The sequence below is a fragment of the Embiotoca jacksoni genome, unplaced genomic scaffold (genome assembly GCF_022577435.1).
Source record: "Embiotoca jacksoni isolate LCO1_2020_lvr unplaced genomic scaffold, fEmbJac1.0.p SCAF_20, whole genome shotgun sequence".
Classification (NCBI taxonomy): domain Eukaryota; kingdom Metazoa; phylum Chordata; class Actinopteri; family Embiotocidae; genus Embiotoca; species Embiotoca jacksoni.
Window position 1 is genome coordinate 2,425,420 of NW_027185341.1, and position 14,579 is coordinate 2,439,998.

The following is a 14,579-nucleotide window of genomic DNA, read 5'->3' on the forward strand; positions in this document are numbered from 1 at the left end:
CAGCCCACTGAATGTGCTCACATTGTGGCCACAATTGAAGATTGGAATAAAAATGTTTAAATCTCTTTGAGACAAAAAATATTGAGGATTGTGCCAAACTTGGTATTTAGTGCATATTTCTCACTTGTTTTTGTGCAAGTTTATAGTCTGTGATCATTTTTCATTATAAAACTAAAAGTACGTTGTTCATTTGTTTATTCATTCATTTTAAGGGTTGACGGGGGGAAAAACCTTCAATAATTAACAAGAATTCAAAATGTACTAAACGTTGTAATTCATAATGGTCTGATAGGCAAAGGGTATTATTAATACTATAATATAATATTTCTTCATACACAGGCAGACATCAAATGCCATTATTTCAGTGGACATATCTATGACAGTTGCTGAGGGATCTGCAGGCATCAACAGTGCAGGCATATTTGTTTGATAAGGAAGGCAAATATTTGGACTTTGCCAGGACGTTGTTTATAAGAGTGTTCCAACTACGGCAGCTCCCCTCTGCTGTAGATCTTGCGTCGTCTGCAAGACGCCAAGCGCTCGTCATCCCAGCACCCCGTTTCTTCCACTGGGACCTGCCATTCCTGTCAGTCATGTGCTATCAGTGCGACTGCAGGCGCTGCTTGGGCCTGCCCAACTACGAATCTTCCCCTTCCTCCCTTTCTTCTCACCCCACCCCTCTCAACAGTTTGTGTGTATCTCCCACCACCACCTCAGTCCTCAGTGAGCACTCCACTTTTTACCTTCCATTCTTTCTTCTGTCTAAGGTTTCCTGCTCTCTACTTTTCCTTTTTCTGCAAGTCTCTTCAGCTGATACTTGATACTGGACTTTGGTACTTTTTTTATTTATTTTTGCTTGGTTTGTTTTGCGTCTAGTTTCAAATCTTGTTCTCTGTCTCTTTTTCCCCTCTTCTCTCGCAGGTGTAAGGAGGGCTATCATGGACTACGCTGTGACCAGTTTGTACCCAAGACAGATGCTATCTTGTCAGACCCAAGTACGCTCTCACTTCCATTTTTTATTCTACAGTCTTGGTGTATTGATCTGTAACATGAAAACAAATTCATAACAACAACATGTTACATGCCCTTGAGCAAATTTCTGACTCTACTGTATTTGTCAACAAGATAAATATAAAAGTGAGAACGGCCTTTAAATTAACTCTTGCAGCGCAGGATTATATGATCCTCTAACACTGCATAAAAACATACTTTTATAGGCTTGTCTTTTGGTGCCATTTTTATAGTTATAGAGCTTATATGATTGAAATTCTCATTCTCAGCGCACAATAAAAGCAGAATGAAGCTGTTTTACATATTACAAGCGCAGGGAACCGCAAGGTGCTCCTGAAGATGACAAAGCTGTCACAGAAAAGGAAACGCTCCACTGCCCAGGATAAAAGGTTGAGATTCATTTTCCAGCTTTTTGCTACTTATGCTAATGTAATGTAAAAGTCAAAAGAAAGAAAAGATATTTCTCCTCCCAAAAATAAGTACATGCAGTTCGTATTTAATCTAAGAGAACACCTTAATTGATTAATAATGTCATAATGTGGAGGTTTTCATTTGAATATGAACGCTAGCAATTATTAAAACAGTAAAAAACATTGCCCAGACAAAATGTGTATCATGAGGCGAGATTTCTTTATTGCCACTGTATAAAAATTAAACCCTATGCCCAAAACTTCCTTTTTAACCTTTATTCTTACTTTGCTTCAGTCTAGCTAAGAGGAAGGAAAATCTTCAGTGTCCTATTGTTCACAAAAAACAATTCCCCTGAAGTCTTTGAACCCCCATGACAGCTGCGAAGTGTAGTTAAAAAATAAAGAAAAAAGTCAAAGGTACAAGAGAGAGAAATTGGAGGCCCTGAGCCTTTCCCATGAGACTGCGACTTTACAAATTCACACTGTTTTATGGAGTGACTTGTACCTCTACACCCAGAGTCAGGGAGAAAACTTAACTCCTATCGCCTTCTGTTTGATTCCTCCCAGCCCTCGAAGAGTTCATTAACGGGGTCACAAGCTAGTTTCATGAAGCATGTTTCATGTTCTCATATGGCCCTCAGTTTTCACTGGGATTTATTTTATCTTCTGTCGGCAGACATCAATTTTCCTGTGTGTCTGGCTCAGGAGATTTTTTTTTGTAGTTCTTTAACATAAGCCGAGCTTCATTGTGTTTTGCACAAAAAAGGACACTTAAAGACACAAACGGATTACAACACATTTATAATACATGTTGGTTTATTGTCCAAAGGGCAAAATATAAAAGAAAATGTTTTTTCATGACAAACATTAAAACACAAAATAAAAAAAAATGATTTCATGGCGCAGCATCTTTTACAGTAGCTGTAGGTAAACCTATCAATCAGTTTAATCAGCATGTGGTAAACAAAACACTTAAAAGTAAGAGTCTCCTAGAAAACAGCAGTTGTGATAGTATGCTCCAAAGCTATTGGCCCAGTTTGTGTTCTTACTGTAATAATACCAGTGTTTGATTGCCCACCTTTTCATTTTATGAACCCTTAAAAACAAAGGCATTAACTTTTAGCAAGCCCTCATATGTCTGCAAGGTGTGGACAAGAAGCAAACCACTATGTTTTTCCTTCTCACATTGAATTCTTTGATTCATTTCTAGAAGCATGTTATCATTTCTGATAGTAGTATAAGAGTACGTGGTCACATGAAATAGAAGGATGGCTGAGTAAGTGGCCAGTGAACACACAGTAAGCTATCCATCATATTTAGTGCCTTCAAAAAAGCTTTGGCAAAACAAATTTAAGAAATCTTCAGTTCTAATATGTTTAGTTATAAACACAGGTCAAAAACTTTGAGAGCTGTAACACAAAACTGTATACAAATATTCTTGTATCTCAATGCCACGCCTGCAACCAATTACCACAGAAAACAGTTCTGACCACAACCCTTCAGTTGCCATGACACTGGAAGATTTGGGAGGAGAATGAAGCCTATTTTGATCTCTATTGATACAGAGTAATCTAAAATTTACCCAGATTACCAAGGGTTTTGAAGGATTATCTGATTTCTAAAAGCCAAATCATGTAATAACATACATGCAGACTAACGACAACTACAAGTGGGCCAAGCTGCAATGTAATTCAGTTTATTGTGTGTATGTATGTCTGTGTATAGATGAGCAAGTTTATGTTTTTTTTTTCTTCCTTCATTGGCATGGCAGCATTAGACACAAATCCTACCCCGGGGTGTTAAAAAAAGTTTTATCAGGCATGTACACTTTTCTGCTTCTTTTTTTCCCACTGAAATTAATCTCTGTGCACCTTCCGGCCACAAATCATCTATTGCCCCTTTATCCTTTGTCTTGGTATTGACTGGTTAAAGACTCAAAAGAGCAGTTTTGACTGCACATGGTGCCACTCAGTCCTTCACACATCTTTTACAAATGGAGAAAGACAAGCAGAGACTGTCCTGCACATCATAGAAGCACAGGGACAAAAGGGAAAAAAGGCTCCCCGCCATGCGCTCCAGCTCCACTGCTGTGAGCTCAGCTTTGGAAATGAGGTAGGGAGAAGGTGCTGTGGTCCAACACATTGGTGCACGGTGGGGAAGTGGTTGGATCTTTAATTGGAGGCATAGAAGTGTAGAAACACTGCAATTTAGTTTACACCTGGGGAAGAACCGCAAAGACTTTCTTCCTAAACTACGAGAGAGTTTAGGGCCATGCCACTAATGGTATTCAGTTGGGCAACTTTCACCTTTGACACTACAGAGGTGATGTTTGGTGGGAGACTGAAGAAGCAGAAGAAGAAAGAGAACCAGCTTTTGTTGTTACACAGCTGATTCAGATTTAGGAAGAAGGCAGTTCTCTAATTCAAACTATTTACCTCCTGTAGATATACGGCCTGGAGGAAGTAGCTACACAGGATATCCAGTTCAATAATAAATACACAAGCACACACACCTATTGGCTCCTCATTTCCCTGCTTACCCAAGTGAAGGAAGGGATTAAGGCTTTGATTCACTCCTGCCATTGTCTCCCCCACCCGCCAGATTCCTGCCTCTTAATCGGGCCAAAAGCATCTGACATGATGCACAGGTATTCTCCAAGCATGCTCAAGGTTCCCGCAGGATACCGTAAATGAGTCCCCTGGGTGCTTTGAGTTGCCAATGCGAAGGATTGGGAGCTTGCACATATTATGATTGGTGAATGTCTCCAGACAAGGCAATGCCAGAGGAAAGGATGGCTCTCAACGTTGTAATGACATCATCTGCACAGGCTGTGACAGTCAGGGCGATTTAGAGTGGAAACGTGTTGGCTGTTGCCATGGGCAATCACAGAGAGAGGCTTGAATGGATAATACAGATCAAGCAACATCAATAAAATGCTGCATTCACTTCTTTGGTCTTGCCAAGTGTTTGTTGCCCCAGTGACAGTAAGCATCTAGTAAATAAAGAGACGGTCATATCTGGATCATACAGCTATAACTCAAAAGTCCTCAAAGCATAATGTCCCCTTGTGAGAACTGATGGGCTCTTAATTCTCTTCATCGTTAGTTTGTGACTCAGGAGGAGTGTATAAAAAATGCTGACATGTTGAATAATCCTCAAGGCTGCAGGAAAAACATGTGAAGCCTAACATGATGACATCCGCTTCCTGTTTAAATACAAAACATAAATGAATCTGTTAATTTAATAATTTGGTGATTTCAGAGCTTCTTTTCAGGCTGTTTTTCTCTTGTCACTGTAATCATGAAAATCCTCTTCATTAGGAATCTGTCAGATAATTTTAGACTGAAAAAACTATTTTGAATTTATTTTTAAAATGTGCAAGTCAAAAAGCTCCCTGAAGCTTTCCTTAAATGTCATTTAAGGAAGTTTGCTAACTGTATTTCAAATTTAACCATTCACATTAAAGATATCCATTTCCTCAAATTGTGCTCCTTAATAAAATGAGATAACTCTCATTCATCCAAATGTTCATTTGTCTTTCGCCTATCTGGATCTCCCTCCTGCTCCTCAGGGTGTTTTTATTTTGCTTCAGACTTTCCTTAAACTAAACGCCCAGCCCTCACAGATTGCCCCATGTTACAATCAAAATGCCCTTTTTTTCTGCTTCATAGATTTTTTTATTTTTTTTTATTGTCCAACACATAATCTGTCAGGGTTTGGCAAGCTGTATTCTATTTAAAACTCAGACCACCTCTGTCAGAAAAAGCAATTACTAGTGAGGGTTTCATTTTAATTTAAATAAGATTACATTACAGTGACATGAAAAGGGGGCTCTGTCAGGATGGAAGGAACACGAGTGCCTCTTTTTTTTTTTTATCTGTTTCCCCAGCACTGGGATTGTGGGAAAAAGACTTAACTGCATGAAGAAATACTTTGCGAGTGAGTGAGCGAGCGCGCGCAAACACATGTGCGTGTAATTGTGTAAGGGTGCACATACATGTGAACGTGTGTAGTCGTGTGTCACATCTTATGGCAACCAGCTTGCGAATATTGAAGAGCAATGCTCAGGGACAGAGGAGGACCATTACTACAATGCCTCAGGCTCCAATCAATACAAAAGGCCTGTGCAAAGCAACACCGGTGACATAAAGCTATACACGATATGTCATTCTCAACTTTATTTTCATGATCCTTCCTCTAATCCCCTCAGCCTGCCCCCTCCCCCCCCCTCCTACCTTTGTTGTTCTCTTTCTTCAATTAAAGCCACTGCAGTGCTGTGTGAATTCAGAGTATCGTGGAAAGGCATTGCCAGCATCCGGGGCTGGCTAGCTCATTACCTTGTGCACGAGGGGAAAGCCACGTCTGAGAAAGCCGTGAAACACACTTTACGGCCTAGTTGCAGCATGTGTCTCTCCCTAAGGTCAATTCTGAGTAAGATAGAGCCTCTATGTGCTCTAACTTTTTATTCTCTCTCTCTCTCTCTCTCTCTCTCTCTCTCTCTCTCTCTCTCTCTCTCTCTCTCTCTCTCTGTCCATGTCTCTGTTTGCCCCTTCCCTGCCTTTGCTCGTGCTATCTGGCCCCGAATGGAACAGCGGACGAACTTGGGATCGAGTTCATGGGTAAGACAACTTTTCATTGACTGAATGGTCAATCTTTCATGTGCCTTGCATCTGTGAAATACTGCAAAACAAGACATACAATTCCAGCACAACAAAGCTGCTCACCTTGGAAAATTAATGTGGGCCAGTCGCCATGGAAACACTGTGGTGGTGAATTAGGTGTGTTCTGTCTGTATAAAAAAAAAACAGGACCGTTAGAGGGGGAGTGATGTAATGAGTGTGGAGCAAAGACAGACAACAGCGATTCATGATGTACTGTATGAATGTGTGTCGACTTGTCTTCCTCGTGTATGATTTCTCATTAAGCAGCAGTAGCAATCTACAACTTAACTTATACCATTATCTGTCTTTGTTTGAGTTTAACAACAGAAGTCATCTACAGCTCTATACAAATACAAACACACACAAGTCAACCAGTGAATTTACAATTTAAAACTCTCTGGATTTCCATTGATGTTACTTAAAGTACTTGTTCACCTTCCAGCTATTTAACAAATCTTTAAAAAACTAATTATGTGGCCCTCTTTCCTTAATAATGACGCACTGTTCCTTGTCCAGAGGAAATAAACAATCCTGCCCCCCCCACCACCCTCTCCCACACACTACCCCCCACCTCCACCTCCACCCCTCACACACACACACACACACACACACAAACACACTCCACCACACTCATACTGTTTTTCTTTTTTTTTTTTTTTTTGCCATCCTTTGCTCGCTCTGCGGCTCACTTTTGTGCATACATAAAAACCCAGCATTGCATGCTATGAAGTTTTCCATTAACATGGCCTTCGTACACTTCTGTCACGTCACACAATTGCTCCAGGAAATAGAAGGAGAGGGGAGAGGACGCTCTGGAAGAGAGGCCTGCCCCGCACACAACGTTCCTCAGTTCAGTGATTTTAATCTGGGGACTAAATTAGTTCAGAATGCGACTACAGGAGAAAATGAGAACAGGATGGATCGATTGATAGCTGGACAGATGACAGACAAACAGAAACACAGATAGGTTTGATTTTTTTTTTCCAGGGCTTTGAGGTAAGCTCTTTGCATGCTCACTTGCTTGTTCATTGGGTTTCAGTAGTGTTCCTTTTCTGCTTAATCAATGAGTCTTTTGATAGTTGTTATATAAGTGCAATGTATGACAGAGTGAGACATGCAGTCAGAACACAGTAAAACGCTGTTTGAAGTGGGATTGAGTGCTCAAAATATGATCTTGCCTTTTGATTTCCTTGCATTCTTCAGCCCAGCAGCTGATGCTCTGTGTGCCCCACTAGTTTACACTGATGTATTTCTGGCTGAATACCCCCATTTTGTCATGGATACTTTAGCATGGTCTTCATTATAGCATTTTATGTAGTCAAGTGTAGAGTAGTTGCTATGGCACAGCTGGCCTTATGGGATTGTGTTGTCCTTGTGTCAATACAACATGGCTCAGTCAGTATAGCTAAGGCTGCTCACTTTGGTGTGTTTCCTAACATGCTCTTGCATCTAATTTCAGGAATGCCTTGTGGGCATCGGGCATGAAAGGCCTGTAATGGTTTTATGTACAGACTGCATGTCGGGTTTTCCTTGCAGCCATTCAGCGAGGCTTTGTAGACAGCTGTTTTTATGTTCTGATTTTTGAAAAGCCTATTTCATCCATAAAAAAAAGAAAAAAAAGAAAGAGCTTGTCTCAGGTGGTGCTCCACATGAGCAGCGAAGATGGAGCGGCAGAGAAAGATATTTTCCATATATTTCAAATATGCAGCCATTGAGAGGTCATTTCACTGATGGTAAAGGCCGGAAGGGTTTCCAGGGTCACATCCATACAAGCGACACATTACTTAAAGGACAGAGGCAACTACTGTTGTTCATTTTGAAAGTGCAGCTCGAAGTCATTGCCTGCCAACACTGAGGTATCATTATTGCTAGTTTCACATATGTAAGCGGTTCCAACAGGCACAATAGAGCCTGACAGGCATTTATCAGGCCTGATATCATCTGCCATAGTGGCCTTTAATAGTTTTATGTTTTACCATACAGAATACAGTTTACAGTATTGGCAGACAGATTAGCTAAATGGGTTTATTTTTTTTGCTGGAAAATATACTAACCTGAAGTGTCTTGTTCTTTATAAATTAAGTCAAATGCATTTAAGTTCAAATTTAAAGTTTGTGTATGAAAAAACAGAAATATTTGTGGGTACAAGTAGATTATATGCAGTTATTTATACCCTCAAATATGAATATTGGTATAAAAATCACAAATCCAGTTAAATGTACAATGTTGGCCTAAAGTTGTTGGTCACAGAACAAATTGCTCTTAAAATGTCAGCAATAGCTTTAAAGTATATTTTAATAGTACAAAGCTCAAAATATGCTCAAATGCATAAAGCAGACATTTTTTTATGATGACCAAAACCATCCACACAACAATTTAGTCAGTTTTCCAGTAAATAAGCAGTAGAGTGTCACAGCTGGACACTCCTACAGCATGTCTTTGAATAGACTCTATTTCAATTCATACCCATGCTGCCTCCCTTCCACAGGAGCTGAGTGGGCAGTTTGAACCTCTGGTATATAAATATATATCCACATACTGTCACTCCAGGATGTGTTCAGATGTTATCTTTATCTTTGGCCAGAAGCGTTCTAATATTAAAAAGATTCCCCTCCAGTTTGAACTCAGTTACACCACACTCCCCTTTAAATGTGTTGATGCAGCACTGATGTAATGCAGAGGAGGAAAATTTGAAGAAAAAAAAATGGTACAAAACAGACTTCTTGGTTGCACTCAAGTGTTAGCTTTGAACAAAGGCAGCTCTCCAACAGTGTGTGTGCCCTTAAAACAAGAGTTTGGAGGAAGTTGATAAACCTGGGCAGACAAGCCAGGTATGAAGAAGACCTCCCCTGACAGTTGTCTGTTGACAGCTTCAAAAGCCACAGACAAGCTTTCAAAGGTCAAGAACAGGTTGCAATAATGTTTTCTGCACTTTTCCCTGCAGTTGTCATGGTGCTGAGATCACACACACGGGGATTTATTGTTTCTGAGTGATTGAGTATTGTCACAGGAGGTCTTGTTTAAGATCACGAGTGACGGTGGGACCGCCAAAGTCTCTCCGACCTTCTGCAAAGCCAGCAGGTCAGAACCATACCAAGTTGCAGGCTGTAGATTGTGCTCATTTTCATCCCGAGACAGGGTTGTCGTGAGAGTTCTTGATAAACCAGTGCATGCACAGCCCTCAACCCCCGCACCATGCACTATGGTAAGTAGTGCAGCGCCACAGTCCAGCTGCAGTCAGGCAGATATCTGCTCGGATCAACGGCTACTTGTCCCAGCTGCTTGTGACCTTAAGCCTCTGCTGTTGATGTGCAGGGGCCTGACAAGAATCTCCAGGAGCATTCATTTGCTGCTAATTCCCTGTCGCCATCAGTCTCTGACTACTGACACATAATGCAGACCTTGCACACACACACACACACGCACACTCACACACACACACACACACACACACACACACACACACACACACACACGGTGACCCTGCTGTGCAGTGAGTCCATCGGTGTCGCCTGCTGGATTTGTCTGAACAAAATTATTATCACACTTCAGTTAGCACATGTCACAGAGCCCTGCCTGTGTCTGCCATGTCCCCATACTATGCTCAAACAGTGACATTTACTGACAGCAGCATTGGTCGCTTTATGCTAATGAAGATTGTGGGTGGATGTCTGTGTGTGCTTGCGTGTGGATGTATTCCGCCATTTGTGTGTGTTTGGTATGTTAATTCATGAAACATCTCTTCCTCCCTGCTCGATCACAGCTAAGGCCCATATCCATTGGCCTGAACTGTATTCTCTCCTCTGCAGAGAGTGGTGAGACCTACCAGCGGCAGGTGCTGTCCATCTTCAGCATTGCCTCGGGGATCTGTCTTCTTGGAGTGGCATGTATGGCTCTCTACCACCGCAACAAGTGAGTGATGCCAGCCAGAACCACATTAGTAGAGTATGCCCCCGGCTGTGCAGAAAGAGCACTTTACTATCATGGCATGGAGCCCAATGAAGCTCGAAGTGTGAGTCAGCAAGCGGGTGTTTTAGCAGGGCATCAAATCTAAATTGTGTAGGATGCATTTGGGACAGATACTCATGTAAGATTTATTCGGAAAGTGGTTTTAGCAAGCAGGTGTGTCACAAAATGCTTCACCACAAAACAAAATACACAGATACGGAAAGAGCCATGGTAAGTACAAAAACATTAGACCCTAAGTGTGTGTGTGTGTGTGTGTGTGTGTGTGTGTGTGTGTGTGTGTGTGTGTGTGTGTGTGTGTGTGTGTGTGTGTGTGTGTGTGTGCGTGTGTGTGGCAAGGGAGGATAAGAGACCACCAGGCAGCACAAAAGTGGACCGCCAAAGTAAATTACTCTTTGCACAGAAGAAGACAGAAAAGGAACGTAGACAAAGAAAAGTACTGGCAAAGTGTAAAAGGGCGGAGTTAATGGACGTTGTGTTGATTGAATTGGCCTTGATAAACATAACTTGGTTTTATTTTTCAGCTTTGGTTCTCTAAGCAGTGCGGCTGCTAACGGTCGACAAGACCACAGAGTTTTGGCTCACCGGGAGAAATGTACCGAAAATGATCTAAACCCACAAATCTTGTTAAATTTAACCTCTTTTCCCAAAATGTTGTTGGGCAGCGTAGCTCGGATAAATAGCTTCTCACTTGTAATTAACTTTTTTTCAGTTCTGTTGTTTCTTCAGTAGAGACCAACGATTTCATTTGTATCAGCACTTCACATTAACCACTTATAAATTGATATGGTTTGAAGACTACCAAAGAGGCAGAGAGAAATAAAAGACTACTTCTACATTTTTAAATATGTAAAAAGAAATATTTAAATCAAAGGCTGGTTAATTATGTGTGGTTATAAAATCTAGTTATTAGAAGTGAGACTACATATCCCAATAGTGCTGATGCTTACCAAAAATCTAACAGCAGTTGCTGATTATCATGGATTTAATGATGAAATGGACGTTATTAAGCAATAAGCTCTTTATTATGTTATACAGTATGATGTATGAGCTTATTGGGCAGATACAGCAATGAACCTATTTTACTGCTTGCACTGTTGCATACTCTTCTTTAAGTAGTTAGTGATTTGGTTAATTATTTTTGAAAGTCAGTTGCAGTTTAGTTTGTGGTTCTTTTGAACCGCTTTAGTCATCTGCATCCCACATTTTTACTTCTTGCCATTTACTCAGGAAACATTTAATAGGCCTCAGCTGCAGAGAGAGTTTAACAACCTAGAATTTAAAAATGAACATTTAATGGTGAATTAACATTTAATCCCAAAGTCTTAAACATCAATTAATTTTAAATCCAATCAAAGTTTAATCCAAAATGAAAGAACGCTGCTATTTTTTTTTTTTTTTTTTTTTTTTTACTTTAGCATAGCTAAAGGACGGCATTTTACTTTTCTTTCTCACATTTTGTTTGTTCCTAAAAGCTTTTTTATGTTTAAAGAAAAAAAATCAGGCATTTTCACTGAGTAGGTGGAAAAATACAGCAGAAAAAAATTCAAATTAAGCAAGAAAACCTACAAATGGATAAATTATCCCTTACACAGTAACAACAATGAGACTTCACGTTCTAAGATTGTACATATGTTCACATTATCATATGTTAAAATATATACCGATAAGAAATTCTCCCTCTGTAGAATCCAAACTCAGATTTCCCGGGTGGTAATCCAGGAAAACCTTTGTCTTTCTCTCTTTTCCTACAATACTGTCTCAAAGGCATGTAATGGACGTTTCACGGTACATTGCCTTGATTAAATTTTCCCTTGCGCCAGACGTCTTCTCTCTTAGTGCTATTTTTTAAGCGTGTTTTTCACACTTTTTATCACCATTAAACTTTCAGTTACAGTGCTGGCAAAAAGCTTCCATTTGAGTTTCATATTGACTGGTGTTCACTTTGTCACTTTGACCTTTATAGGTCAAGGCACTCATACATTAACAGCATATGACAAACGTTGTCAGGTCTCGACGTTGCAAAAAAAAAAAAAGTCTCGAACTGTCAGAAGGTTTTTATTTATCACAAAGTCCAAAAATGTACATTGGTTCATCATCACTTTTACCCCATATAGTACAAATGACTAGTTGTAAAGTAAAATCCCTCCCTGAATAGGCGAACGTGACAGTTTATTGGCAGGGTTTATCTCAAGGATTATGCACTGTGTGTGATGTATCTGTCTGTGTCATGAAGAAAGGTTAACATTCAAGAAATATGATCACCTTGCCATGAAGATTGGACCAAAAGAGTAGAAAAAAAAATCAATGCCTGAACTGAAAACAATTATCCAAGTGTGTTATCATTAGAGAGAAGTGAGGACTACTGACCGAAGCAAATACAGCCTGAGTCTTTCCTTTTTTTGTTCATTGTCTTGTTTTTTTTTTGCCTCAGAAATACTTTTGTTCTGTTAATTGCAGACTATATTGTCAACAAGTCATCAATTGTTCTAGATTATCTTTTTATTTTACTTGCAATATTGCTATCTGTCTTCCTTATAATGTGCACATGCTCCCCTGCACAGGAAACACAGGGAAAAACTCCAGGCTCATTTCTCCGATAGCCGCAGCCTGAGAGACTGCAGTGTCAACGCCTCTGGCCTCATGTCTAAATCCACTCCCAGGCTTCAGTACAGCCTTCAGTTCCAAAAGGTAAGTCTTTACCTATTATAGATTTATTTCCAGTCACAGCCGAGTCGTCATTACCACCATTTCCATGCTTATAGTAGCCTTCTTTTTATATACAGTGCAGAGTTTAGAGTGCCTGACAGGATGATGTATGATGTATGTCTTAATAATCTCTCTACTGGCTGAAGACTTTTGTTCACACTCATATCTGACATGGACCGAGAGGCAGTGGGGGAATTCAAGTTTAAAATAAATGTATTGTCTGTTATACAGGAAAAATCTGCCTGTCGTCTTCGCAATGACAGACTCCTCTGACAAACTGCAGATTGGAATTTATAATCTGTTGTGGTGTCAGGGATCCTGAGTTCACCATGCAACCACAGCAGCAAAACTGTGACAACAAAAAGGATGCATGTATTGTGCATGTATATAGATATATACTGTACTGTATATACTGTGCATCTTATATTTTATATTTATATTTTATATTTTTTTACTGCTATTTTATTGTTTTTCTATTATTATCTTATTGCTTCTGTATGCTGCTGTAGCGAAAAAATGTCCCCTCTGGGATTAATAAAGTAACTACCTAACCTAACCCAACCTACTTACTTTACTCAAATAAAATCATTTAAGAGCATTTAAGCCTCAATCAACCTACAAACTAAAAGAAAAGAAATGTTAGTTTATTAATTACTGAAGAAACACCAAGAGTCGAAGGAAGAATATGTAATGTGGGCGGATATTTCTCACAATAAAGAAATCCCAGGGACAAACTCTTGGTTAAGTAAAAACAAATGGCAGGTATTCAGTAGCAGACACTGCAGAAGAGAGAACTGACTCAGACATCTATAGCAAAGCAGGTTGAGGATGTATCGCACTGGTAAGGCTGATGTCTCCGCAGAAAGTTAATCACACCCTAATGTGCACTTGTAAAGGTTTCATCCAAAGAGTGCAATCGCTCGCCGTAATGCATTAACACTTCCTGAATGCACCCTTTGGCTTCAGAAAAATGGCCACATATTGTGGGAATTTTTAATTTTCTCCTGTATTTTGTCTTTATAAAGATGCTTTTTTGTTTGGTTGGTTGAATTTATTTAGTGTGCAGTCTTTATTTGAGGAAATACGCATCACTGCTTTTCCATGGTATACAGTGATATTAAAAAACTAGAGTCAAAATACCTGAAACTATGAATAGAGACATTGAAATGAATAGAAACATTATAAGAAAGATTCGGGTATTATTGTTTTGTACATTATTTATAAGTGGACAAAAAACAAAGAAGCACCATACAAATGAGATCTGAGCTCTCGGATAAGTTTTACCAAGGCCTTACACCTTAATTAGTTTGTTAGGGCTTCAGTTTGTACACAATCATCGTTCGGAAAGGCCAGGTGATGCAAATTTCAAAGCTTTGTAAATACTCGGACTCCTCAAACCTTGTCTCGACAATCAGCAGCTGTGGGCTCCTGGAAGCAGCTGCTTTGAACTATAAAAATCAAAACAACTGATGCCCACAAAGCAGGAGAAATTTATAGTGTAAGAGAATAGCAAAGGGTATTCAGGTAGCCGTTTCCTCAGCTCTTAATGTTGATAAGAAATATATCCTTACAGGTGAAGTTGAGGTCTGGATGACCAAGAAAACGTTCCTACGAGAAAGCAGCCCAACGAGGGCTGCTCATAGGACAGCTGGAAGGAAAATCAAAACCCTTCTTTAGGAGACTCTGAAGTGGTGGGGCACTGTGCATGGACACTGCACAAATGTAATCTGATCAACCATTACTGCATCACCACAGAATTCAGCCTCACAATTTTGCAAATAAACATCTAAACAAGCCTGATGCATTTTGGAAACAAGCCTTG

General features: G+C 39.9%; 1 protein-coding gene across 1 annotated transcript in view; it reads left to right on the forward strand.

Annotated features, from left to right (window-relative positions):
• nrg3b (neuregulin 3b) overlaps positions 1 to 14,579 on the forward strand; it is a 178,444-nt gene that overhangs the window by 149,363 nt on the left and 14,502 nt on the right. The window contains 4 exon segments of the mRNA XM_069155567.1: positions 922 to 995; positions 6,014 to 6,040; positions 9,892 to 9,994; positions 12,613 to 12,739. Of these exon segments, the coding sequence (XP_069011668.1) occupies positions 922 to 995; positions 6,014 to 6,040; positions 9,892 to 9,994; positions 12,613 to 12,739 (331 nt within the window).